The sequence below is a fragment of the Plasmodium cynomolgi genome, chromosome 13, assembly GCF_000321355.1.
Source record: "Plasmodium cynomolgi strain B DNA, chromosome 13, whole genome shotgun sequence".
Lineage (NCBI taxonomy): Eukaryota > Apicomplexa > Aconoidasida > Haemosporida > Plasmodiidae > Plasmodium > Plasmodium cynomolgi.
Genome location: NC_020406.1, coordinates 1,020,452 through 1,048,163, shown reverse-complemented (window position 1 = coordinate 1,048,163; position 27,712 = coordinate 1,020,452). Strand labels below are relative to the sequence as shown.

At 45.0% G+C, this 27,712-nt stretch overlaps 5 protein-coding genes across 5 annotated transcripts in view; 3 read left to right on the top strand and 2 right to left on the bottom strand.

Annotated features, from left to right (window-relative positions):
* PCYB_133200 (ABC transporter) overlaps positions 1–2,451 on the top strand; it is a gene marked incomplete at both ends in the record, with an annotated part of 3,894 nt that extends 1,443 nt beyond the window's left edge. The window contains 4 exons of the mRNA XM_004224345.1: positions 222–349; positions 1,351–1,384; positions 1,821–1,924; positions 2,362–2,451. Of these exons, the coding sequence (XP_004224393.1) occupies positions 222–349; positions 1,351–1,384; positions 1,821–1,924; positions 2,362–2,451 (356 nt within the window). The remainder of the gene's footprint in view (positions 1–221; positions 350–1,350; positions 1,385–1,820; positions 1,925–2,361) is intronic.
* A 3,140-nt stretch (positions 2,452–5,591) lies between these two features.
* Positions 5,592–9,173, bottom strand: PCYB_133190 (phosphoenolpyruvate carboxylase; the record flags this gene model as incomplete). Its single annotated transcript, XM_004224344.1, has 2 exons — positions 5,592–5,978; positions 6,156–9,173. 2 exons carry the CDS (start codon positions 9,171–9,173, stop codon positions 5,592–5,594), a joined length of 3,405 nt encoding a protein of 1,134 aa, XP_004224392.1.
* Positions 9,174–14,337: 5,164 nt separating this feature from the next.
* PCYB_133180 (hypothetical protein) lies at positions 14,338–19,360 on the top strand (the record flags this gene model as incomplete). Its single annotated transcript, XM_004224343.1, has 2 exons — positions 14,338–14,794; positions 15,035–19,360. Coding segments are annotated over 2 exons (4,783 nt in total), but the record flags the coding sequence as incomplete, so codon positions are not given.
* A 2,225-nt stretch (positions 19,361–21,585) lies between these two features.
* On the bottom strand, positions 21,586–21,852 carry PCYB_133170 (ubiquinol-cytochrome c reductase hinge protein; the record flags this gene model as incomplete). The annotated part of the gene is made up of 1 exon (XM_004224342.1): positions 21,586–21,852. The coding sequence occupies one exon, from the start codon at positions 21,850–21,852 to the stop codon at positions 21,586–21,588; it is 267 nt and encodes an 88-aa protein (XP_004224390.1).
* A 1,278-nt stretch (positions 21,853–23,130) lies between these two features.
* PCYB_133160 (hypothetical protein) lies at positions 23,131–26,721 on the top strand (the record flags this gene model as incomplete). The annotated part of the gene is made up of 2 exons (XM_004224341.1): positions 23,131–23,340; positions 23,518–26,721. 2 exons carry the CDS (start codon positions 23,131–23,133, stop codon positions 26,719–26,721), a joined length of 3,414 nt encoding a protein of 1,137 aa, XP_004224389.1.
* Positions 26,722–27,712: the final 991 nt, after the last annotated feature.

Genomic DNA, 27,712 nt, shown 5'->3' with positions numbered 1-27,712 from the left:
CCCGTACCAAAAATAGACTAAAAAAAAAAAAAAAAAAAACTATCTTAACTACGATATAGTGGTAAGCAATTTCTGGGGTTGAAAAAAATTGCGAAAGAGCTTCACAGTTCTACATTCGCGAATTTGCGTAATGGTAAAGAAAAAAGAAATATGCATTTGCTTTTTCATATGCATACATAACTTATGGACATTTTTTTCCTTTTTTTTTTCATCGCTCGCAGAACGTTTCGCCCACTTTTTCCTGTTCTTATGTCGTGGCGCCGCATACCACACACACTCGGAAAACTGGGTCTCCTCGGCCACACGCGATGGGCTGCAAACTGGGACCGTTGCAATGCTGCATGTGCGCGTGAGAAGAGTGAGCGGCAAGGGAGCTAGCCAAAAGGGAAAAAAAAAAATAAAATAAAAAAAGTAAAATATAATACAATAGTAACCGTAAGAGTGATGGTGAAAAAAAAGAGTAATAATAAATGGCTGTTTTTTTTTTTTGAAAAATTATGACCCGGTCAGACTGCTTCCCCCCAAGGTGTTCATCGCCCCCCGTGGCATTCACCGCTGCGCTGCTTTTCTTCACTTCTCTTTGTGCAAGTCCCCCACTTCTTCTCAGATCACCCCATTCGCACTTTCCACAAAAGCGTCGTAGAATTTACTCCGCTCAAAAAACTTCACAAAAAAAGGGTTACACAAGCCGCCGCCTCCCCCCCCTGTGGAATAAAGAAAGACAGTTGCCTGACTTGTTAAGGTAAAAAGATGTACGTAAAATTCCCCCCCCGGTTGTACCTTGTATATTTTTTTCATCTCACATTTACCTTGCTTCAATTCGTAACAAAATATTTTGCACACATTGTAGGAGAAGTGGTGACCTTTGGGGGTACGCGTCTTTTCTCTCTCCAGGAAGGGGAGATTTTCCTGCACATAGGTTAGGAGATCCTCCAAAAAGTGAATCGTTCTTTCTATTAACATATTTTTAATTATATCATTTTTGCACACGTTCAGAAAGTACACCCGACTTTTTGAATGTCCCCATTTTTGATGATCCTTCGAAAAAATATTCACGGCGAAGGTTATGTGTCCATTCACGAAATGGACCAAATATTTCAGGGCAACTTTGTGGGTACCGCTTTGACTCCCCCGTCGAAGTGACTCCTCAAGGGGGCGTTTCTCACGTGGGGACCTCTCCAGTCGGAAGAAACTTCTCACCACCTTGTTATTCACTTTAGCACCACCAACATGGCGCAGTTTTCCCCTTCCCGTGCTCCCACTGGGGATGTTAAAAATAGATAAATTTTTATTAACTCGCTTCTTTTTGCATATATGGTGTAACAATCTTTTCACTTCTTCTCCGTTAAGGCTGGGTGGTGGGTCACCCCGATCATGCTGACTGGTAGTTATTATGCCTCCACCGTGAGATGATGCTTCCCTTACGGCACATAAAACATCCTTTGCGTCCTCCTCGAATTGGCTCACTATGCCCAGTAGCTCTACCCTGTGTGCGTTCATATTCAAAAGGGCGTTCCTTCCGACGTAGAGTCTGTCCGCCATTTTGTTCATCAACGCTGGGCCCAATATGCGGACCGTCTTTTTCATGTTTCGCAGTTTGAAGAAGTTGGCATAATGGTCTTTTGCTGCGTGTGCCCCTTCGCTGCGTTGCGTCGTAGGTGAGTTGCCATGGCGGTTAAGGGGAGTGGCCGTACTGGCATCGTTGGCAGAGTTGGCGACGTTTACCGCGTTGGCAGCGTTTACCGCGTTAGTGGCTGTCGCCCTGCCAGCAGAAAGAACCTCCTCGTGGTCCAATCCCCTTTCTCCTCGCCCCCCCTCAGGGGTGGCTTCTGCGCGCCCCGAGAAAAGCCCATCCATGCACACGGGCCTCAAAATAAACGAATTCATGATCGTTCCTTTTGTCCCTCTCGCTCCTCCTTCCAAGGTGTGCAATTTGTTACTCATTTCTTCACCTGTATAGGCACCCTTTTTGTCGCGCTTGAGGAGGACCCCCATGCAGTTTCGAACATGCAAATAAGTTTTTTTCTTCCATTTTTCTTTTTTAATTTGTTTGATGAATTCGTCGAACCGGCTCCGCAGCAGCGCTTCGGGGGGGGTCTGTTTGCATGCCGCTTCGTTGCAAGCCGCTTCTTTGCATGACGCTTCCTTCCATGCCGCTTCCTTCCATGCCGCCTTTTCCCCCTCTTGGGGAGTCCCCCTGCTTCCTCTGGCGCTGTTGAGCCACGTTCGGCACAAATTTCCAATCACGTACAGGTAAAAATATAGAAGCAGTTTGTGCATTTTTAGGAGAAAAGGAAATTCTCCCTCTTTCAGGAAAATCCTCCGTAGGGCTTTCTTTCTTCTCCTTTTTAACCATTGCAGTCCTTCCGTGTGGGGGGGGAGGTGCACAAGGGAAAGTTTACCAAGACCATCGTGTTTCTCTCGAGTGGAGGAGGTATCCCCACCATTTGAACCCCCCCCCTCCTGCGCGTAACAAACGTATAGGTAGGGAAAAGCTACAACCACGTGGTGGACGTGTCTTAACATATGCAGGAGGTCCAAGTTGGAAATTTTCTCCATTTTTTGAGTAAGGCTAAATAAAAGGAAGCATACTCTCCTCGTCATTTTGAAAATTCTTCCTCTGGTGGATAAAACTTGGAAAGTACAAACTGACTGAACCCGTTGAAGGGTGTTCTTCTCCTGGAGGGTTGTTCCTGTATTTTTATCGTTGCTATGCGAAGAGGGATCAGTAAACCCAGTTAGGCATTCCACTATCAGACCATTTGGACCATTCCTTTTGCTACTAATTACCGGTGGGAAATTCTTCCTAACCAAGTACACACATATGCACTCTCTCCTTTTCCTCCACCTTATGGACATCCTAAATTGTCTACACCAGGTTAATATATCACTCACATTTTCGCACACCTTTTCGAGTCTCCTTTGAGAAAAATGGACATCTACTTTAGGGTTAAAATAGCTGCATTGGGTTAAAATGGGTTCGATTTTTTGAAGCAGGTTGGAAATTCCCTGTGGGGGGTTCTTTTGGCTCCTTCTTCGGGAACCTCCTGCAACCGCTTCTGGAGAGTGTTCCCCTTTTGCCAGGAAAAAATTATCCTCAATGTCGTAAAAGGTGTAGGAGTAAATTTGTTGTTCCTTCTGCACATGTTTGCCGAAGCGACGGAAGTTTATGTACCCCTTCAGAGTTCTATTCGCTAGATATTTTTGAAGCTTCCTTATCAACCTTTTCTTCTGGTTATACATAGCTCGAATCGAATGGGATAGTTCCTCCAAGAAGGGGGTAATCACTTCGGGAAAAGTAGTCCCCTCCTCCTTGACCCTACCGCATGCAGTTGGCGTAGTGTACTTGTGTCGGCCATTCGAGAGACACACAACTTGGTAATAGTCTCCATTAAGGATCCCCAAAATGGGAGAAGCAAAAATAAAGAAGCATTTACTCATTATGTGGAAGGTTAAAAAAATCTCCTTTCCCTTTTCCATTTTGGACGTATAAACGTATGTATGAAAATTTGGTGCCGCTAATAAGTGGCAGATTTGTTCTGAGCAGTTTGTTCCTTTTTTGGGAGAGGGGCGACACGTGTATTTTGGGGGGAGAGAAAATTTGAGCCTTCTTGTTTGCCTTCCGGAGAGGGAGGTAACCCATGAGTTGACCTGGTCCCTCTCATTATCAATATCTCCATTGCTGTATCTGTCGGGATTATCATGCATGTTTTCCGGGGGGAAGTCGTCCCTTTTTTTCGACTGACACACCTTACCCGTTACACCGTTCTGCAAATCAACCGTAGTGAACCTTTTACCCTGGTTGGAATTTTCACTTAAGCCTTTTTTCCCTCTGCTTTTGCTGCTCCTTTCATGGAGAGTAGCCAAAGTGGAGCCGTCTCCCCGCTCATCGTGACCCCTGTGTTGCTCTTCCGTAGCAGTTGAGTTGGGATGAAAACCAATTTGAGAATGCTTAAAGGTTGCACTTGCTAGAGAGTTCACAAATTGGGAAAGAGTCACCTTGCGATGGCTCCTGTAGTGAACTAACAACAGGTACCGATCAACAAACTTTTTGGAGTCCCCTTTTGTGGGTGGCTCTTCCCTTTTGGAGTTTGCCTCTCCTCCGCCACGGGTTTTACAGCTTGCCGCTCCTCCGCTACCGGTTTCACAGCTTGCCACTCCTCCGCTACCGGTTTCACAGCTTGCCTCTCCTCCTCCGCTTCTGGTTTCACAGCTTGCCGCTCCCACCTGCGCGAGCGAAAAATTCCCCCCATTTTGAGACCTCACATGGGTGAGAGCCCCATCTGTGCACCTTCCGTCGTGTCTTTCCGTCTCACGTTTGCCTGTGCCACCGCTCCCTGCTTCCGCCACATCGTAGAGAAACACTACAAGGGGCGAGAGTGACCCGTCTGCTGCCCTCCCCCCCAATGGTTCTTTCTTCACATAATGCGTAATTTTTAGGAAAATAAAAAAATCTTTTCCTCTGCTAATTAGTTGGAATGCCGTTTCGGAGGGGATGTCCCTATCAGTCCATCTGACAACGAGTTGTTTGTTTCCCTTCCCGATGTGAATTTTTCTTTTTACACAACAGAGTAGGAAGGGGTGACTTTTATCATACCTCCTTGCATCCCTGGAGTGACAAAACGTATCATACACTATTTTTCCTATATATTTCGATTCGATTTGGCTGTATAAAATTCCTTTTTTTTTTTTTTTTCCACTCCTCCGTTTTCTTCTTTCTCTACTTGGAGGAGGGAAGAGAGTACATGCTGGACTATCGAGTACCCCCTCAGTCTTTGCAGCTCTTCTCGTAACTTGTCCTGGAACACCTGTTTATCCTTCTCTAAGTTCATCATTTCAGTGCCATCTTTTGAAGGGCTCTTTAAAAGCTGCTGGGAGTGGGTGGACGCAACCAACCCGCCTCCTACATGTATAGGTACCCGACCAGCATGGGCATATAAACGTGTGGTGAATTATGCGTTATGGCACTTCACTTATTTTTTTTCTCCCCTCCCTGTTTTCAAGGGCATACCGACTTCTACGCAGATAATCGGAATGGCTAGCCTTTTAGGCAACTTTTGGAGCGACTTTTTTTTTTTTTGACGATTATGAGTTTCAAAGTTCGGTGGTCCGCTCCAAATTGGTGTTTTTTTTTTTAAACGTGGAACGCCAGCGCAAATGCAAAAGCAAACGCCGCGTTATTCTTGCAAAAGCGTTGCAACCTGTTCGACACGCAGGCGCATGTACGTGGGGCTGTAATACACAAGGGGCGTAGCGCACTTCTGCGCGATGCAAAAAAAGGCTTTCCACGTATGATGCTTTTCCGAACAGGTTAGCCGTAGCAGAGGTGTGCTGCTTGTGATGAGCTGCCACGTACCACGTATGTACAATTTTGGCAAGCACATAAGCTTGGCGGTTGGGGTGGGCCCAACGAAGTACTTGTGTGCAGTGTAAACACGGGTGTGGGTAATGCACGGGTGCGGAAGTCCACGTGGGCTTGTCTGGCTAGGAGAGGGGGGCGAGCCCCCCACGTTATATCATGCTATACCACGCTATTCCACGCCATCCCATGCTATCCCACGCTATTTCACGCCATCCCACGCCATCCCGCGCTAGCCCGTGTTCTGCATGCCCGCGGCTATCGCCTTGATAGAGACTATGAGGGCATCATTCAGGGAGGTGTAATCAATGTAGGTCTTCGTCACCTCGTCATAGGTGCAGTCGTTCGCTTTGGAGGAGGGCCTCCCATAGGACAGACCCATGTCCCGTATATCGTCAAAAAAAAAGTCATTTTCTCCCTCACTTTGTAGGTAGGCGGAGGAGTATGACTCGAGGAGGGGATGGAACTTTGGGTTTTTAATTAATTTGCTTTTTTTCCTGCTCAAGTATGAGTGAATGCGCTTGCTGCTGATCCGGCTGACGGGACCTCCATACTGGCTATCCAGCTCATCCTTCGCCGATGAATTGCTTAATTTGTGGTTTTCATCGTTTGGGTGCCCCTGCATCGGGGAGAGTGGACCACCGTCCGCATCTGCCGCTGCCGCTGCCGCCGCCTCTGCCGCCGCATCTGCTGCGGTGGGGTCACTGCTCGGGTGGGCGCTTCGGCTAGGCATTGGTTCCTCTCCGGTGGGGGCGTCGCTATTCTCTTTAGGTCGATCCCTCTCCTGTGCTAGGACCTTCTCCTGTGCTTGGGCCCTCTCCTGTGCCTGGGCCCTCTCCTGGGCCAGCTCCCACTCGCGCTCCCTCTCCCGCAGTCGCTTAAGCGCCTGAATCTGAATCAAGTTGCAGACAGCCACCCATTTGGTCCTGCTCTCGATGGAACGCTTCGTCAGCAAGTCGTTATCACAGAAGGTCTTCTCATTCGTAACGAGCGCAGTGAGTTCCATGGCCTTCTTCAGTTTCTCCCTCAGCATGGTACCAATATACTTCAGCTCCTCGGGGACCAGAATGTCATACTCCTCGGTTATTTGCAAGCTCGCCTTAGCCATCACCATACTGATCAGGTTGAAGAAGCTCGTGCAGAAGGGCCAGTTTCTGTACATATCCTGCATGAGAGATAATTTACCCTTTGCTATGAGATAGTCATACAATTTTTCTATGCCAAGCCACACAGGTAGATGCATTCGATTTTGTGTCCAGGAGAAAACCCATGGAATTGCTCTCAGCGATTCTACATTTCCTTGTTTTCTCTTCGATGGTCTTGATCCCAAATTGAGCTTCCCTATTTCTATCTGTGGAGTTGCACATCTGAAGTAATTCACAAAGTCTTTATTTTCATACACCACGTGTCTGTACTCTTTTGTGGTTAGTTGACTCATTTCATCCATAAGTACTCTCCATTCGTCTTTCACCAAAACTGTATTTTTTAAGAGGGAGCATTTTAGGAGTGCGCTGATGTAAGTTTCTATCGAGCGTAGCATCATTCCCTTTAGACAGAAATCCTGTGTGATGACCTCTCCCTGTATGGTTACCCTAAGATAGTTTTTTATCGTATTGATTGGTTGTGAAAGAATGGCTAGATGTTGTGGTCCTCCTCCTCTACTGACACTACCTCCTCTACCATGAAAAAAGCGGACCTCCACAGAGTACTGCTTTCCTATATATACAAGTTTCTCTTGTGCTTTGAATAATTCCCAAGCAGATGTGAATCTACCTCCATCTTTCCCCGAATCGGAATAGCCAATCATAATTTCCTGCTTGTTGTCAAAGTGGGTTCTCAAATGGGTTCTATACCATGGGTTCTTAATTAAATTTTCTAAAATGGTACAAGACATCTGCAAAGATTGAATCGTTTCCAACAGAGGAACAACTCTTTGTGTTTTTCTTTGTGCACTTTTTTTTAATTCCTTTTGAAACACCTCTACTAGTAATATGTCCGATGCATTGTTACACATGGAAACGATATATGCCCCTAGTGCACTCTCCTCAATTTGAGAACAAACATCAAATGTTTTTATCACGTTTAGGAAGTCGCTAGGGACGTCTTCCTCCTGTTCTATATTGTTCGGTATTAATGGTCTATTAGATTGAAGAATATTTGTAAGAAAATCGATTTTTTCTTCCTCAGAGAGGAGGGAGTATTTTCCAGTTTGTAGTTTCTCACATATGTAATCCATAGCTTGAATGTGTTTCTCCGATTCTTGTCTAATATCTAGCTTCATCAGATGGAGGCCAAATATTTTGACATTTCGAAGGACATCTTTTAGATACCCCTCAGCAATGAGAGCATTTCCAGACTCAGACAGACTCTTGTAGCATTCCATAAGGATTTCTTCAAACTCTTCAGAACTGTTAAACATCAACTTTTCAAAATTTGTGTCCACTGGTTGGTGTGAAATGAGAGACTTGCATACTTGTACGGTACTTTTAAGCTTAGCCCAAACGACTAAAAGAGCTCTCCTATATATTTCTCTTTTGTTAGACTTAGAGAATGGAGAAAACCAGTAGAACTTCTGCGATAGGTATTTCCTGTCTTTGTCAAAAATATATTGAGAAACATCATCTTCGAGTAGTTTTACATACGTTTTAAAATGTTGAGTGCAATGGTGGAGAGTTAGATCTCTGATCAGTTTTTCTACCATCGGAATGAATAACTCACATCCCCTTATTTTATTCATGTAGCAAACGTATCTCGTAGTTTCGGGTAGAACAAATGGATTCCCATCTCTATCTCCTCCTGCCCATGATGAGAACAGACAAATTTTAGAATCCATTTTGACTGGTGGTAAATTATATTCGTAAAATACGTTATCTATATATCTTATAATGTTAGGGATTCTATAAAAGATGCAATTCTCTACTATGTCGACTAGCGAAATGGCTTCATCTATGGGAGTAGGTTTAATCCTTCGGATGACATCTGTCTTCCATGCAGCTAGCAAGTATGTTTTTAAATTATCATACAAAATTTTTTTCTTGTACAATTCTTTGTCTGTGTTATCTAGCTTTAGTAACAGTTCGGCTAGCTGTGTGTAGTTCTTCAGGAGTGAAGTCCGAATGGCTTGTGTTGGATGGGTTGTCAATACAAAGTCTATTGTCTGGTTACACAACTGCTCATAAATTTCGTTAATGTCGAAGCCGCTTTTGATCAGCATGTGGAACGTTCCCTTTAGTGTCTCATACACAGATCCATATATTCTTTCATTCGGGGTGAAGGACATGTCGAATGCCTTTCTCCTCCTTCCTCTATGAGCCCACTCTGCAAAGTTAGACAAAATACACATGTGGCCAAATGCATTCACAATGGTGCCTAGATACTCGTCATCTAATTTATATATGGAATTTTTTAAGGAGTTAAAATTTTCGTGTGTTTGATTTTCGCTGTACTTTTCTGATAAGTCGTGAATGGTGCATAAGGTCTCGAATAACTTGTTAGGGAGGTTATCCTTGAGCATGTCAAAGAGGAGGAAGTCCAATGCCTTTATGTCATCCTTCAGGGGCTTTATGAAATCCACTGCGTTTTTCGTCTCCACCATTTTTCCTTCGATCAGGAACTTCAGCTTTCGCTCCCCTCGCTGGTCGACCTGCTTCGGGTTATGGTGCGGGTCATTCTGCGGGTCATTCTGCGGGTCATTCTGCGCGTCTTGCGTCGAGTCATTCTGCGGGCTATACTGCGGGCTATGCTGCGGGCTATACTGCGGATCGTGGCCGTCCCCTTGGGGGCATCCCCCCTGGACGTTCGCCTCGCCCTCCATTTGTAGCCAGCTGCTCTCGAATCGGGCACAGGGGGGAAAGGAGTCTCCTCCAAGGGCGCCCACAATTCGGCAGGCACAAAGTGGTGCGGTCGTTCCGAGTGGGCCGAATAAGTGGCGATAGGGACTGCGATAGGGACTGCAATAGGGACTGCAATAGGGACTGCGATATGGACTGCGATATGGACTGCGATTGGAACTGCGACTGGGGTGACGGTGGGTGCCCGCTCGCGGCGCGCGTCTCCTCTTTGGGGAGAAGCCAAATGTGTAACGCGGAACGGCTAAGTCACGCACAGGGGGAGCGCTTAAAAAGGGGAAGCTTTCGCGAAAAAAGAGTCAATGAGGGAAAGGGGGCTCTTCACGAGACGTGTTCGAAGAACTCTCCAAAATGCGACGCTCGCGTGGATCTCCAAACCGCCAACAATTCAGAAAAGCACAGAAGATTTTCACTGGGCTTTTCCAGTACAGGTGGAAAATGATCTTCCTGCCCCGGTGGGAACTTCGAGGAGGGGCAATCAAAATGGGGTAATCAAAGAGGGGTAATCCACGAGGGGTAATCAAAGAGGAGTAATCCACGAGGGGTAATCCACGAGGGGTAATCCAGGAGGGGTTATCCACGAGGGGGGGAAATCAAAATGGGGACCTCCTCCTCCCGAAATGTATGTACTCACCCACGCACACTTGTCAGCCGTGAAAAGGATAGGCCGAAAGGAACAAGGAAAATGCAATAAACGTGTTGAATTAAAAAAAGCAAGCCAGCGCAATCGTAAAAGGTGCATACATTTTGGGGCACATTGTGATCCTCTTTCGCTTTTGTCGGAACGGAGATGCTAAAGGAGGGCACACCCCTTTCTCTTCTTAAGTTGGGACATGCATGTCGTATTAACAGGAACCGAGTGCTCCTATCTCGTCGTCAAAAGGGGGGGAAACTAAGAGTTGAGGAAGAGACCAAGCCAAGGGTGGTCCCCAAAATGAAAATAAGGAAAACGCGTTGTGACCGAAGAGCGCCGATATGGCCAAGTACACAACGCGGGGGAGAGGCAAAAATTAAAGACGCAGAGCACCTGCATCGGGGTTGTGGAGAAAAAAAAAAAAAAAAAAAAAGCAGCCCAGGAGATCCACACCTGCAGTAAAAGTGGAGCAGACGAAGGAAACCCTCCCTTTTTTTTTTTTTTTTGCAGGATAAACCGTTTTGGTAAAATGTCCATGTGTTCCTTTGGCGTTTTTTTTTTTTTCCTACACATGTGAGACAATCCAAATGGAGGTAAAAATAGCTACACGGTGGGCATAAATTTCGAGGGGGACTTAAACGCAAGGGCGCATACTTCGAACGGGGGAAGCTGCCAAAAGTGCTGCGTTTGTAGGCAAAATAGGCAAAGCTTACCGAGCTAAGGGGGAGAAAAAAATGTTATATATTATATGTAGGTATATGAGCCAAGTCGCCCTTATTTTTTACACCACGGTGGGAGTTTCCATCGAGCGTACTCGCGGAAAATCGTCGTTTCGTCATGCTGCCAAGGAAGATCTTCGATTCTTTCCTCGTACATGTTGGCATGTACATATATATGTATATTTTTATTTCTTTTTGACAAAACTGGCATGTAGCCATCCCTCGCCAATCGCATCGCTTTAAAAAAAACAATTGCCCTAGTGAGGAAGGACACACACATGCATGTTCAGACATACGTGATTATTCAGGGTCCTGAGAATTTCGGGGGGGAGTACAGCCGTTCGCCCAGATCATCCTTTTTCTATTTTCTGAACATTCGAAAAAAGCACGGCAAGAAAAATCCCGGCGAGTAATGCTACCCCTAAGCGAGAGGACGCCTTTTTCACCCCCTCCCCTCCATGGAGACTCTTCTACGGAGCTGTTAAAAAAAACGCACAATTTTATCGCCTCCTGTGGGGAAAGCTCCTTTTTTTTTATTAACTCCCTTTCTCCACGCACATATATTCATACTCTTTTCATTTTGCGAGAGCTATTCGCTCAGCTTGGCGACATGTCCGTAAAACCATTCAGCTCGGTACAGACATAACCCGCATGAACAAGTCATATTTTATTCTAAATGTGTGTCCATATGGTTTGAAAGGTAGGGTCAGCATTCTATTCAGTTTTGTCTAACTCGTTCTGGGCATATGTCACCAAAAGGGTGTACCATCAGAAGGGTTCTTTTTCTCACCCCTTTTTTTTTTTTCGCTTTTTGGTTTGGTCACAAAGTTCATTTTGGTTTACATCTGTACAGGGACACTTTTTTATTATCTCACTTTCACTGTGTTCACCTGCACGCGACACCTTTTTTGTCTCTTCTCTTTCCCCACGACTGCACCTTGCGCATGCTCCCAAACGTTAGAGCTTCACCCCGTCTGTTCATTCGGCCTTTTTGTGCCATGCCGATTCTTTTGCCTACCCTTTTGCCAACTCTTTTGCCTACCCTTTTGCCAACTCTTTTGCCTACTCTTTTGCCCATTCTTTTTCCCACTCTCTTTTCTACCATTTTTTGAGCGCCTTAAGTTGAATTAAACCAACTCACTCAAACACATGTGAGCGAAAGAGAGAGAGAAAAAAAAACTATGTCCATAGTGCGAAGTGTGCGATCGATCATCCATCCTGCCGTCACGACTTGACTAGCTAGTAATTGCAAAGCACAACGTCGCAAGTAAGCTATGCTTTGTGTCCCACTACGTAGAAGTAACATTCGTGCATCCCTTCGAGACCCCCACGATGAAGCTTAACGAACAGGAGTTAACCTTTTTGCGCATGAATTATATCGGCATATCGAAAGAAGACTATTACCTGAGGTCTACTCTGCTGCATAAGTTGAAGCGGAGTTGCGAGTTTCCCTATCCGAGGTGGGTAGGAAGCATCCCCAAGGAGGTGTGTGCAGGCAGCATTCCCCAGGTGTGTGCAGAGCATTCGTGCGCATCTCCCAGCAGTTTTTCATGTTAACGCGAAAAAGGAACTTAACCCCTCAGTGCCCTACCGTTTGGCTCCCTACCCCTCATGCAGCCAACAGAAAGTAGAGCAGCATAAAATAGAGCAACATAAAATGAGCAAATGTGGAAGCAAATAAAAAAGAAGATGAATAAACGGAGGGGAGAAAATATAAACACAAAGGAAGGTAAGTTAAAAAGGGAAGGACACATCACCTAAAAGGGATTTTATTTTTCCTGTTAGCAATATGCTGAGGCAGTAACGGCTTCCTTCTGCTCATCTACAATACACACGGCGCACATGCGTGCAACTTTGCAACAAGAAAAAGCAGAAGGGGGGGATAACCCAATTTCACAGCACAACAGGGTTATCCCCCCCTTCTGCTTTTTCTAAAATCCCTATTCTCTTCATCTCAACCGTTTTGAGAGTAACGTCTTTGGCACGTACAGTTGAATTGTGTAGACACAGGAAATGTGTGCACCTGTGCCAATTGTGCGGATAATTTTTTGTTCAACTAAACAGCTCTTTAGGCTTTTTTCGTAAATGGAGTGGCTACTGTTTGGTCTTGACTGAGTGAGCCGTTTGGAGGGGTCCTTTCGAGGGAGTCCTTTCGGGGAGTCCTTTCGAGGGAGTCCTTTCGAGGGAGTCCTTTCGAGGGAGTCCTTTCGAGTGAGTCCTTTCGGTGTGTGTGAATCTCAGGATGGCCATTTTATCTGCCGCGCGAAGCTTCGTGAGGGACCCTTACAACACATGTGTTGTTCATGTAGGAAGAAGTGTACGTAGTTTGGCAGCTCGGAGGCTGTGCCAATTTTTAGAAGGGAGGCTGCTCTCTCTCCGTCACGCGCATGGGGGAGGTGGGTGCATGAGCATGTCCCTGTAGAAGTGCACGCATGAACATGTCCCTGTAGAAGTGCACGCATGAACATGCCCGTGTAGACGTGCGCGCATGAACATGTCCCTGTAGAAGTGCACGCATGAACATGTCCCTGTAGACGTGCGGGCGATGGCCACAAAGCGAAGGGGAAAAGGCGAAGAAATGCCGACTGGTCTTTTCGCATTCGTTCGTTCGTTCATTTCACGTGAAGTAGAGAATTTCTGCTTTGCTCGTTTCATCCCGCATGGTGCTATTACATGTACCAAAAATGAAGCAAAAAAAAAAATAATAAATAAAAATAGAGTAGAATAAAACAAAATAAAAAAATAAATAAACCCCAAAGTGAAGATAAAAAACGGCGTGAGACGACACAAAAATGAATAACTCGGTTACCCATCCCACTTGCGTGAAATATTTCGTAATTTCTGGTCGACTTTTTATTTATTTTTATTTTTTTTATCCTCCCCAAGGGCTCTCCCCAAACTCTGCATAACTCGCTTAGCCATTGGTGAAGAATTGAGTTATTACATGGCATGTACATATATATGCTTCCTGCTTTCGTGTTTTCCCTTCGTTTCTCAGATCATTGGCTCCTTCCCCCACTGCCAGTAGATACACAAGTTTTTGGATGGCGCGCTATGCCTTTTTCCCTTGGGCGTTGATTTCGGCAAAAGTTTGGAAATTCATTCCTTTTTTTTTGAAATTTATTCTTTTTTTTGAAATTTATTCTTTTTTTTGAAATTTATTCTTTTTTTTGAAATTTATTCTTTTTTTGAAGTTTACTCTTTTTTTTGAAGTATACTCTTTTTTTTGAAGTTTACTCGTTTTTTCCTTTTTCTTTTTTTTTTGCTTTAATCGCATGGCTATTTTTGCCGCATTTGTTTCGTATGCTTTTCGCATTTGGACTTATTTTTGTTTTGCTCCTTTGTATTTTTTCTTCCCCGTTGGTTCTTCCCCCCATTGATGTTTTCCTCGACTGATGCTTCCCCCCATTGATGTTTTCCTCGACTGATGCTTCCCCCCATTGATGCTTCTGCCCGCTTGGCCAAAAACATGAAGAGAAAATGCTGTGAGTCGGCACATCGCCTCTGCACAGCCTGCGTGCCCAACCCTGAGCAGCTACGAGTTGGTCCCTTTGCAGACCACATCGCACTCTGAGGAGGCAGAGGCAGAGGCAGAGGCAGAGGCAGGAAGCGCATCCCAGAAGAGGAAAATCGGTCACCAGTTGGCACACGCCCATACAGTCATACGATCGTAGAGTCATACGACCGTACGAACATACACCCACACGCTCGCACAGGGAATGCGCTATACGCACAACCTATGCAGACGCCGAGCCCCGCTGACCAAAACGCGCAAAAATGAATTACATAGAGAGGAACAAAATCGAAACGATTTACAAGGACGACTACACAGACTTCACGAGACTTAGCGATTTTGAAATTTTCACCAAGGATATCCTAGTCAGCCTAAAAAAACTTAACATTTTGGAGACCAAGCGGAAATATGAAAAGAAGTATGCATTTGCTAACGCTGAGCAGAGGGACAAACCCCTGGCCCCTCTTTCCCTTTTCATCACGGTGGACGATACGTGTAATTTTTTAAAAAAATTGGTGATAAAAAAGGATTACTGTGTAAAATTAAATTATGTTTACTACCCTCATAATAAATGCCAAAATGTGATCCCCTTTAATGTGAATGAAAACTCGAACCTTTACAAGAAGAATGTGAAAACGGTGAACTCGTTTTATTGTTTGCATGGAAATTTGAATTGCTCTGAGATTGTGCTTTTCCCCGCGAGGACCTTTCCCATACAGCGTTTTTTTTTCGGTATTTTTTTTTTTTTTTGCTCACCAGGGTTGCGCAGTTGGCTAGATTGCGCAGCAAGTGGGGAGAACTGCCTCTTATCTTACCGATGCGTATTCTCTCTCCCTGATGCGTATTCTCGCTGATGTGTCTTCCCGCTCACCGTTGTGTCTTCCCCCGCACCGATGCGTCTTCCTTCTTATTGATGCTTCTCCCCCCTCATTGATGCTTCTTCCACCCCCCGCTCCGCAGTGAACGAATACGTGGAACTCGAAGTCATAGACAGGAGCGTCCCGGAGGAAGAGCAGTACATCGTCATAGAGAGCCTCTCCGTGAGTAACTTAATGTTAAACGCGTTGAAGCAAGCCTTGAGTGAGTTGGAGATTTGCCTGCCTACCTTCATCGCAGTGGATAAGAACTACTACATATACCACGGCCACTTCTACACAAGTGATTATACCTACTTTAAGTGCGTGCACCCGTACATAACGGTGCATCGGAGGGGCTCCGGGTCGGCAAGCGGAGTGGTGGCAAGAGGCACGACCAGCGCAACTGCCAATGGGACAGCCAACGGGACTGCCAATGGGACAGCCAACGGGACAGCCAATGGGACTGCCAGCGCAACTGCCAACGGGACTGCCAACGGGGTAGTCACTCCTCCCTGCGGGGTACTCGAGAAGGCCAACTACGTCTCTGTATACAAAGGCACAGGGTTTGAGGTGAACTACAACTCCTTCAAGTTTTTCAACTACTTTAAGTGCTTTTCCTACGACCAGCTAGTGGCCCTCTTCTCGCTGTTCATTTATCTGTCCAACGTGAGGGGAAAAAACATTTACAAAATAAATATGTATATAAAAAATATATACTTGATTGACAAGCCGAGTTGCAGTCACGTGCTCAGGGCCATAAACCTGAGGAACAAACAGTTCAGCGTTTTAAAGATGCTGATCAGGGGGAAAAAAGGAAGAGCAGGGAGAGTAGGGAGAGAAGAAAAAGCAGGAAATGTGGGAAGCGTAGGAGGTGTAGGAAGCGTAGGAGGCGTAGGAGGCGTAGGAGGCGTAGGAAACGCAGGAAGGGAAAGGAAAAGGGAAAACCAAACTTATAGGAAGAGTAAACAAATCTACATTTTTAAAAACACATACAAAAGGAACTCCTACGACAAAAAGGTTTTCCCGCAAATGTACCTAAACCATATTTATAATTATATCAAGAAAAAAAAATTTTATGGACGAAGAATATTTCTTTGTTGCCTTGTGAAGGAGAGGAATGACTCCCTCGGTAGCAGCAGGGGTGATAATACTGAGGCAACTCCCCACGCGTGGTGGATTGTTAATCGCACAGGAGAAGAGGAACGAAGCATAGCTATTCGAAACTACTTGTTCAGCATGAAAAATGACCTTTTTGGCAAACCAAGTTATTACCAGTTGAGTGATATAAAAAAAGTAAAATTAGTGGATGCCTTGTCTGACGATGCGAGGGTAGAAGATGAGGAGAAGGAGGAGGATGACGATAATGATGATGACGAAGGGGACAATAATGAGAAGACCCTTCCGGATTATTCCGATTCATCTCTACTATTTTACCCTTGCCCATCTGTCACTCAAAATAGCAGTTACGAGCCAATTTACGATAATGTGAAATCTAGAAGGAAATCCACCTTCGAAGAAATCAATAGATTGTACCATAACTTGAGGAGCCACAAAAATTTACCTAAGAGTGAGAGCAGCCCCTTCGTCTCCATTTATGTCTTAAATTTTATCAGCAATATGGAGTATAAGATATTGGATGGAGTGGCCAATGTAAGTGGTGGGATGGTCTCTCACAGTGATGGAGTTTCCAATCTGAGTAGTGGGATGGCATCCTTCATCGGTGGATCCTCCAACTTGAGCGGTAGTCCCGTTCATGTGAGCCCCCACGGAAATGCGCGAAGTATCGATCAAGACAGGAGGAAAAGAAAAAAAGGAGTCATGAATGTTTGGAAAATTAGATTCATAAACAACGATAAGTACAAAGGTAAAAACAGCTTCCTCTTAAAGAACATACTTAGGTTGTACTATAACGAATTATTGGAGTTAAAGAAAAAAAGGAATGACAGCAGCAAGGAGTGCAGTAATGATATGATGTCATCAGTGCAGCATTATCTGATGGAGTTCATGCCACTTAAAAACAAGGACTGGGTGAGGGATAGGGAAATTGCTAGCTACAGTTGCTTCAACATAGAGGAGGACTCGACGAGGTACTACATCGATAAGGTTCTTAACAACATGTTTAGTAGTAACAAGAAAAAGGTGTATGAGTGGCCTCGGGGTCGGGGGGCTACTAGAGGGAAACTGCGACCAAGGAGAAACGCCTACAGTGAGTGCTTCGGGGCGGAGGAGGCGCAGAGCAGCGGCGGGAGCTACTCGAATAATGACGCGGGGGGGGTCAGCCAGAGCGGTGGCGGAAATCAGAGCCCCATCGGAGGTGCTAGCCACAGGCCCGCCGGGGGAAACCTATTCGTAAGCAAAATTGACGGAGAGCTATTCCCTCAGAAGAGCAATCGAGGGTATCACAGTCTGTACCAGAAAGATGCCAAGGAGGTGCTCTTCGTTTTAAAGAAGGGAGACAACTTCCCCAAGAGGAGGGGCATCCCCGGGTATGAGAGAAAGGGCAGGCGCGGGAGGGATCCCCGTTGCGGCGTGGGGGTAAGGGCGAAAAGGGTGCAAAAGAAGGGCCAACAAAGGGGGGACAGCGAGAGCAGCCAGGGTGGCAATAATGACCAGGGTGGTCAGAGTGGCCATAATGGGCAGGGTGGTCAGAGTGGCCATAATGACCAGAATGCCCATAATGACCAGAGCGACGATAATGGGGAGAGTGACCGCAGCGGCCGCAGTGGCCGCAGTGGCCGGAGGAAGACGTCCCAGAGCAGCGAAAGCAAGGTAGAACAACTCGTGAGGGATTTCCTAAAAATTAAGGAAAAGTACTTCCTCTGCCACCACGAAGAAAGGATAACCATTTTGTTCTTTTACCTCATCAGCCACTCGAGCAACTTAAAAACATTTTACTATATATGGAACCAGTTCTTCGATAACATAAGAAATAAATACGAGAACAACGAATACATATTCAACGACTGTATGTTCCTGTCCTATGGTCCCTTGAATGTTTATTCGTACAGATGCTCCATCCTCTCGCAATACATAAAGGCGTTAAATATTTCAACTCAGCAATTTAAAATTAACGAAATGAAGAACCATATGAAGTTGAAGAAGACGCTAAGTATCTTTTGCAACGATAGTGATAATCCTTTAGGAAAGGACAGCTCGAACCATGGGAGTCTTTCCAATATAAATGAGAGTGAACCTTTTGCAAGCATTTCTCAAAGCAAGAGTAGCAATAGTTTGACCACCTTTTTTAAGAAAAGTACATTTGAGGAGAGTGTGTTTTATTCTTGTGAAATGAATGACAGCAGTAGTTTGTGCAATCAGAAGATCCATGGGGTGCGTAATGAAAACAGCTCTCCGAACTTGGAGCAGGAGTATATCAATGGGAGCACGGACTCGATTGCGCGTATTGGCTCTGAGGCGCCGCCCGCACCTGGCCTCCCCTCTGCCAGCAACAGCGCGAGAAGTGCTGTGAACATCGGCGCGAGTAGTGACGCGAACGTGGGTGCGAGTAGCGACGCTAACGTGGGTGCGAGTAGTGACGGAAACATCGGCGCGAGTAGCGAAGCGAACATCGGCTCGAGTAGCAACCCGAGCAACAGCATTAGTAACAACCTGAGTAACAACCTCAGTAACAACCCCAGTGACAACCCCAGTAACAACCCCAGTAACAACCCCAGTAACAACCCTGGTGAGATCCGTGGTAACCACCCCAGTAACAGCCCCGACAACACCGCAAATGCAAACGGCGGCAAAGCGCCAAAGCGAAGCAACAGCGGCCACCCAGGAACAGAAAAAAAAAAGGCGAACAAAAAAAGCAACTTTATGATATCCAACTTTTTCCCATACCCATTAAACAACATGGAACTGTTCATAACGAAGAACAACGGAGGAACGAAAGAAGTGAATGATCAAGACGATATGATCACCCTTATACATGAAATTTTAAGAAGCAACAACAAGGATAGTTATACCTACACAGATTTCACAAGATGGTATAGAAATAATGTAGGGAAATTTAGCTATACCTCCCAAAATGTGTTAAAGTATTGCTACAAAAGCATAAAGGATAGCTATTTTGTCAATGTAGATGTGGGTTATATAAAGGAGAAATACAAAGAAATTGATCAGAAGTACTATGGAGGGGGTATGAATGACTCCCTTAACAAAAAGGGGAAGGAAGACTATCTAAAGAAAATGTTCTATTATGTAAAAAACAATTATGATTATATAAAAAAAATAAAGTGCCCATTTAACACCTTCTTCGTAGGGGAACTGAATCTCGACAATCTCCTAAATTTAAATATCATTGATTTGCTTGACTGTGCATTTAAAGTTTTTTTTATTTCTTATTTAAACTCTGTGATGAACTCCAAGTTGATTTATATCCGCAAGATTCAGGACATTTTGGCTAGCATGTTTACTATTATAAAAGGTATTCACAGGAAGGGTAAAAGGAGGAGTAAGAAGAAGGGGAAGAAGGGGGAGGGAAAGGACGGTGGTGAAGGCAGTCGCGGTGGTGAAGGCAGTCGAGGTGGTGAAGGCAGTCGCGGTGGTGAAGGCAGTCGCGGTGGTGAAGGCAGTCGCGGTGGTGAAGGCAGTCGCGGTGGTGAAGGCAGTCGCGGTGGTGAAGGCAGTCGCGGTGGTGAAGGAAGTCGCGGTGGTGAAGGCAGTCGCGGTGGTGAAGGAAGTCGCGATGGTGAAGGCAGTCGCGATGGTGATAAAAAAGGTCTTGATAGTGACAACGTTGCAGCGAACCCCCCGGGGAGTCAACCCAGTGTGTCTGAATTGGATAAAGATACACGAGGAAACGAACATCACCCTGGTGATGGCAGCCGTTCCAACTTGATTTCCAAGGACGATGCTGGTAATGGCAGCCGTATCGACTTGATTTCCAAGGACGATACTGGTGATGGCAGCATTCCCAACTTGAAGAAGGATCACATAGACCGTTGCCCTCTTCCAGCCAACCAGCGTAACATTGCTAACCTAGCGCAGCAGAGGAAGAGTAGCGATAAAAATTTCCCTTCTGTTCCAAGGAGGGATAACCAAGGAGGAAACCCACCCCCGGGTGATAGTAACCGAAGCAATAAGGGCCGCTGGCGCGTTGGGGCTCCTAATCGAGACAATCCTAGCTACGCAGCGGCTACTCCGTCAAGGGGCAATCCTCCCCATGTTAAGTCACAACAAGAAAATGTGAACGACTCGGAAAGAAACAGTAGCGACAATGTAGACTTCTGCTATGGTAGCGAACAGAAGGCAGGGTATAAAAACAGCTTCAACATTAACAAGGAGGAAAATTATTTTAAAAATTACTCCATTGACTCGGAAAAAAAAAAAATACATACAGCGATACCAACTTTTCCAGGGAAATCAAAAGGACATGCAAAAAAAGGTACCAAATTATTTTTAACCAAAAATTATTTCTCCTATTCGAAACATGTGAGCAAATGTTTAACAAAGCAGCATGGCTCTATCAAATTTTTAACAACAGTATGAACGAAAAAAGGATCTTCACTTTGATAAATACCATCCTGGAGTCGGAAGAAAAAGAAATTGTTATTAACCCTAAGGACCAGAAATACTTTTATGACTTTATTAAGAATGTTTGCTTAAATGAGAATAACAAGAATAGCGCATTGGACAAAAAGTGGAGCGGCAGTGGCTCCAAGTTCCACAAAATAAACAAATCCATTTCGTCCAAAAATTTAAATAAAACGTTCAAGTCGAAGAGCGAGAGAGGCGAAAAAAATGAGAAAAGCGAAAGGAGTGAAAAAAGCGAAAGAAGCGAAAGAAGCGAAAAAAGCGAACGAACGGAACGAACCGAACGGGGCGCAAAAAATGACAGCAGCGCCAGCAGTGCAAAGAACCCCGTGATTAACAACCCCTATCAAAATTTGGGAGTCTCTGTGAAGGTAAAAAAGAATGATTCACAGCCTTACCAAAAGGCGAGTGATGAAAAAAATATGCTCAACAAAGACAAGCTGTCCCTCCTGCTGCATTCGTACAATAAGGAACAAAATATTCAGGAATGCATTATTGACTACGTCGACCATAGCTTTGGGGACCCCCTCTACAACACCCCCGCGCGCATGTACTGCAGCGTGAACCCGGTCGACACGACGGTTTCGTTTGTTAAAACGACCTCCATTTTGTGACCCCGCTTATTGGAGGCGTATTGCTCCCGTGGCAGTTAGACCGATTGGGCACCACGTCCGTTTCGTGTTAATCCATTTTTTAATCCCCTTACGGATTAGCAGCTCACCCATTTGTTTACGTAATTTTTTTTTTTTCTTGTACACTTTTGTCCGTGAGTTCTCCACAACTGGAGCAGCCGTTCCGTTCGAACGATGACTGCTTCGGAGGCTGCTTATCCGTACGCACGTGCGTGTGCGCCGTGTTCCCCCAACGCTCGTGAGGTCTTATAAATTATATTTTTAAAAAAGCATTTGCGCGCGAGTGGGTAGTCAGGAAAAGGAAATTAAAATGTGGTAGAATGTGGTGGCATATAGCGAAATGTAGCGAAATGGACGAGTGAAAAAAAAAAAAAAAATCAAAATGCGCTCGGAAAAAAAGCCCAGCCGGCGCAGCAAAAAGGCGGGGGAATATCAGCTTTGGAAAGAACGCAGAGGTGTAACCCCTCCGCAGGAGGGGTGTATGCTATACTAGATAGTTAAACAGATCCTTCGCCACACAGTGGTCGATACACATATACATTTCTTCATGCTGCCCAAGACAATTTCCCTTCATTTCTGGCTTGGCCTGTACTCTGCTTACACAGCTCTGATACTCGTGGACGGGTCGCACGCATTTTGCCTGGCACTTTTTTTCCAACTCGATCCTGGGGTCCACGGTCCTTTCGCTTTCCTCCCTCTCTTTAAACTTGGGGAAGCGGACAAAAAACTCGGTGTAATACGGGTATGACATGGTATCGGCGGGGGGTATGCCCTTCCAACGATCGTATGTTCCTGTGTACCTGCGGCTGCGCGATTTCCTCGGCTCCGGCGGTTTGCGTGTATGCGCTTGCTTGACGGGGACTCCGCTTAACTGAACAAGAGGCGCCCTTCTCAACTTTCCTCAGTTGCGCACGTGTACAACTCTCGCGGGTCCAACTTGATTACAGCGTATCCTAGTGCGGCGTAAAATGTGATGCCGATTTTGTGCGATTTCGCTGGCAAATTGGGGATGCGCAATTTGGGTCACTTCGGGAAGGGGGGGAGGCAGAAAAATGGAATGGCAAAAAGAAAAGGTAAATGGAATGGCAAAAAGAAGAGGTAAATTAACAGGCAAAAAAAAAAGGTAAATGGAATGGCAAAAAGGAATGGCGAAAAAAAAAGGCGAAGAAGGGGAAACTAAAAAATAAAATAAAAAATCGCAGTGAGCACAGAAAAATGTGACGCAATGTAGCGAAGCGGGCGAAGCAAAAAAAGGGTGAACCGCCTGACGTGCACGCCAAAACTGCGTGGCTTGCTGAGCCCCCAAAAGTGTTCACCGCGTGTCCCCTTCTTTTGCGAGGCGCACTTGGCGCTTTTTGTGGGAAGAAATTGCAAATGGAAATTTGTTTTAAAAAAAAATCAACTCGAGCGAAGTCAACCCAGCGAAGTCAACCCAGCTAAGTGAACCCCAAGTCGTATCTCGTCGAAGCTAAAATGAGGTGAATTAACACCGCATTGCTCCAAGCCGTGCCGTAGCTTACCGCGCCGGGCAGAGGAAGCCCCAGGGAACTCGAGTGAAACCATAACAACGGGAACCCAGCCGCCGCAACTAGGTGGATAGCTATACTTGCGCGCAAAGTCGCATCAGTGGAACGTTGGCTGGCACAACAGTTGGCCGAAACGTTGTTCCCAGAAGTGGAGTGAGTGTTGTAGGCGCTACGAGCGGAGTAATAAAAGTTGGACCAAATAAACATGCATAACGGTATGCTCCATATATTCGTATGTACGGGACGCCCTGAACAATTCTGTGTTTGTTTAGAGGGGCGCAACTGTAGCGGTCTGTAGTCGAGTGAGGCGTGGCCAAGAGGAACAGTGCGGTGTATTTTGTATCAGCAGGGTGTGTAAAGTATACATTATATGCACGAGCGAATATGTTAATGCGCGTGACATCGGAAGGTAAGATACTCAGGTGAATGCACAGGGATAACGGCACATAACCACACGCACCGTGCGCAAAGTTATGCAAAATCTGACCAAGCTTATCAGCAACATGGTTGCGAAACTCGGAGGCCCCCCCAAAGTGTTCCTCCTGGTATGCTTCATCCTACAGCACATTGACGCAATTCTGCACCTCAGTAACGGCCACGTGAATCACGAAAAGGGAAGAAGTAAACTCAGCATGAGTTTCAAGGGGAGGCAAGACATTGTTACGGGGAAAAGAGGAAGCAGGTTCAGCGCTAGGGGAGACAAATACGCAAAGGTTGGCGCTCCATCAATGGGTCTCCTCTCTCTCAAAGAAAGAAGAAAAAAAGGTCGACAAAAAAGCACTTACTGTAGCGGGAGGCCCTTAAATGATCTTGCGGAGTATTTCGTACGCCACGTAAGCAGTTCTGCGTTGACAAGGAATTTATTTTTTTTAACCCCTCAATTGGGGAAGCAAGATGGGCAGAGAACAAAGTGGCGTTTCTGCGCAGGGGAGGTATGGGAGAAAAAGCGCAAGTTCGGATCGAGGCTGGCGATGGGGGAGGCGGGCAAGGAGGATACCCCCCCGGAGGAGGCAGTGCAGAGGGGTGGTGTGCAGAGGGATGTTGTGCAGAGGGATGTTGTGCAGAGGGATGTTGTGCAGAGGGATGTTGTGCAGAGGGGTGGTGTGCAGAGGGATGGTGTGCAGACGGATGGTGTACAGAGGGATGTTGTGCAGAGGGATGGTGTACAGACGGACGCTGTACAGACGGACGCTGTGCAGACGGATGGTGTACAGAGGGAGGCTCATCAAAATGGGCGGGATGGCAAACGCCTCGTCGCGGGGACAGACCAAGACGGGTCCGCGGCAGAAAGAGAAAAAAGACAAAGGCTTACAGAACACTTGCAAAAAGAACTGCTCACCATCGAGTATATCGATGAAGACAATGAACGCAGCGAAGTTCAACTGAAGGTACACATCAAAGGCAGTCTGAGGGAACACTACTATGATATGTGCGTAAAACAGTATAGGCAAAATAAACTTAAGGAAAATAAATACGAATATGCCTATTTGAAAGACGTACCAATTAACAACTTAATTAATTATATTAAGAAAGAAGACTATCTAGATATTTTCCTCAAGTATGTGAATGATGACATAATTAGGGTTTATCAAAAAATGAAGAACCTACATTTGATTGGATCCCCAAGACTTACAAATAATATTAACCATTTAACCATTAACAAATTTAACGATGTGTATTTAACTTTCTTAGTTGATAAATTTCCAAAAATAAAATTTAACAAATCGTATGTAGGGTTACCAATGAAGGTAGAAATTCCTCCTTACGAAAAAGGTAGCACTTTTAGGGAATTCTTAAAGGTGATAAAAAATGAAAAGGAAAAAGAAAATGAAGTTATAATAAATGTAGATGAAAATCATAAGGTGGATTGGAATGACGATGTTTATGTTAATGTGTGCAGGGGGTGGGTATACAATTCGAGTAATGAGTACCACAGTGATATGTGTGGCTTTGAGGGAGAAGTGACAAACAAATTGGAAACACGTGGAGAGAAAAGTAGCCAAGAAGAAGCCTCCGATGATACAACACTTAATGAAGCACTGAAGAGCCGAGATAGAATTAAAGAACTTATCGATATCGACAAAACTGAAGAAGAATTTATTAACAGCGAAGAAACGTGTGATGAGAAAAAGGCAGAGAAATGTACCCTCCAAAATGATGAAACGTTGTTTAATGATACAAATATGAAAGACATGGAAGAGTGTAAATACTATGACGAATTTTTGCAAAGCTCTAAATTTACAAAGTACTTCAAAGAAGGGTATCAACTTCCGATGGATGTCATTTCCATGAATGGTGAAGTCATCACGGTGAAGGAGAATTACAACCCCTTGGGACTTAACGAGTCTCTTATCGGACTATCCAGAAATGAGAAAAAGAACATAACCGCCTACCTCCCTGTGGATCTGTTCAAGGCGCACTTTGACTCCTTCCCCCCTGTGGCGGACCAAAAGAACTGCGAAGAAAGTGCCAAGGTTAAGGACATCGACAAGGAAAGCATAAGCAAGTTTAGGGAAGTAATTTACACCGAAATTAAGAAGCTCAAGAGCCGCAGCTTCTTTCGGAAGCTGGAGGACATTCTGAAGAGCAACCAGGGCAAGTTCTTCGACCGGGAGAAAGAAAGCGGCCAGGGAACTACCAGTGAGGCGGAAAGCGGCCAGGGAACTGCCAGTGAGGCGGAAAGCGGCCAGGGAACTGCCAGTGAAGCTACCACTGGCGAGGGGAACTGCCGAGGCGTCGCCCGACACGCCCCCGAGATGCAGGACATCGAATTTATCCTAAACGATAACAGCCCTTTGTATGATGTAGACGAGACGCAGGAAGAAGACGAAGAAGAAGCGCGATCGCATCAGCAGTCGGAGTCGCTACAGAAACACCACAGAGGAGACGAAGCGGACCCGGAGGAAGAAGCCCAGTTCAACAAAAACTTCGACAAGTACTTAGAGGAGCTGCTCAAAGATGATATCAATTCCTTGGACGAAAAACTACACGGGAGAGGAGCAACTTCAAAGACGGAGGACATTCTGCGTAACGTTTATGACCCCAGTGAGTACGAGAAATGTGAAGAAGGAAATGCAAAAGGGGGCATAAGTGAACAATCGGATGATGAAGAAATGCTAAATGATTATATACTTGGAAAGTGCGATTTGGTTAAATGCATATTGGAGGTACAGGTGTTGGATATCAAGTCGCGAAAAAAAAATGAACAAGATATGAACGATTATGTGAAAAAAAAGTACAACAAAACGATAGATGAGCTTCATGACGAAGTTGAAGAGCGAGCCATGAAGGACATACAAAACAAATGCGTTGACCAGAGGAGAATGGAAGCTTATAAAAAATTAATGGAAATCTCGTCGTTAAATGTACCCACAACGTTGTTTCGCGCGCAAGGGAAAATACTATACAACAGTTATTTGAAGAAAAAAAAAATGCAAAGTAGCGAAAATGATAAAAACGAAAAAGTGTTAAGTTTTGAAGAGTTCATCAACAAATCACAGAAAGAAATTTATGATCAAGTGAAATTTTCGTTTATTGTTAAAACAATTTTCCAAAACGCCAAATTAAAGGTAAATTACGATGACGTAATAAAGGACGTGTTAAAAACGCTACTTAAAACCCCAACCAATAATGTGCAATCGTTAATAAAGAAAATTCATACCATTCACCAGGCGCAGTGCGTCCTCGATTTTGTGTCCGTAAATGGTGACCTATCCTTCACGACGAATAATAACTCGTCTGTCAATTTTTCAGTCACCATGAAAAAGGGATCGAACTACACAAAGGAGGAATTCCTGAATGCAGACGAGGAGTTGGAGGATGCCCAGGCAGGTCCGCGCACGGGGGAGGTATCACCATCGCGGAAATCCCCCCCTTGTGATGAAGGAAGGGGCGGAATAAAGGACACGTGTGGAAACACACCAAATGGTGGGGACCAAAAGGGGAAACAGAAAATTTTTAACTTTACGGACGAATCCAATTTCGTAGTGGAAAACAAGAAGGAAAATAGTGAGCAAGTGGAGCTGGAATATTTTACCTTTAAAAAGGGTGCGAATTATACCAGATATTTTGAAGAAAAATATAAAAAAAAATGACGCAAGCGAGGAATAAGCAGAAAAAAGAGGCTTCGGTGGGAGGGGGGTATTTTCCACCCCAAATGGTACACCTCCATGGATTTGCGTTTGCGTTAAGGTCACACCATTTGGGATCGCCCTATCGACTCATTTTTTCGAAGATTAATTTGTGATCCCCCTCGTGAAGCAAACTCTGTTGCGCAAGGCAGGAGTGCACACGCGGAGATGAGCACATAACGCATATACATATAAATATTATGCATACATGCATACATGTATTAGATACATATATTTATATATACATGTTCCTAGGCCCATGCGCAGCGCTTGTGCGATGGCGCACGGTACCGCGTTAGGCTTGCGTATATGTCGCTCATGTGCATATGCGCCCACTTGTGTACACAGAAAAGTAAGCGTTGCATCTTGGCGCGCCCCCTCGCCCTATTCGTTGCAGTGGAAGAACCAAAAAAAGAGCGAAATCGAAGGGGTATATTCTTTGGCATTCGTTTGTGCCTATCGCGGAAAGGTCAGCAGATTGATATGAGAAGATAAACAGATGAGCAGATAAACAGATGAACGGATGAAAAGATGAACAGATAGGCGGATAAACAGATAAGCAGAAGAACATTTTCGCCTTTTTTAACTGCAAGCGCAAAATTACGGCGACTTCATGGGAACGGCATGCCTCTACCGTTACTTATTCTCTCTCGATTTTCAATTCGTTTTACAAGCAAATTTTATTTCGTTAAATGGAAAAATATCTTCCTTGTTTGAAATCATTTTGCATACAGATAAAAGTTTTTCGATTTTTTTTTTTTCTTTTTTTCAAAATATAGGTTTATTTGTTGAATGGTTGAAAAAACTAGTTGGTCATTTCGCGTTTAGCCGTTTTCGTTAACGACCCGTAGATATATACGCACGTATTATACGCGAATAAATTCGCACAAAGATGTACAAATTATAGAGCAAGTACATTTAAATATATATTTTTATTTACTCCGTTAAACTTCTA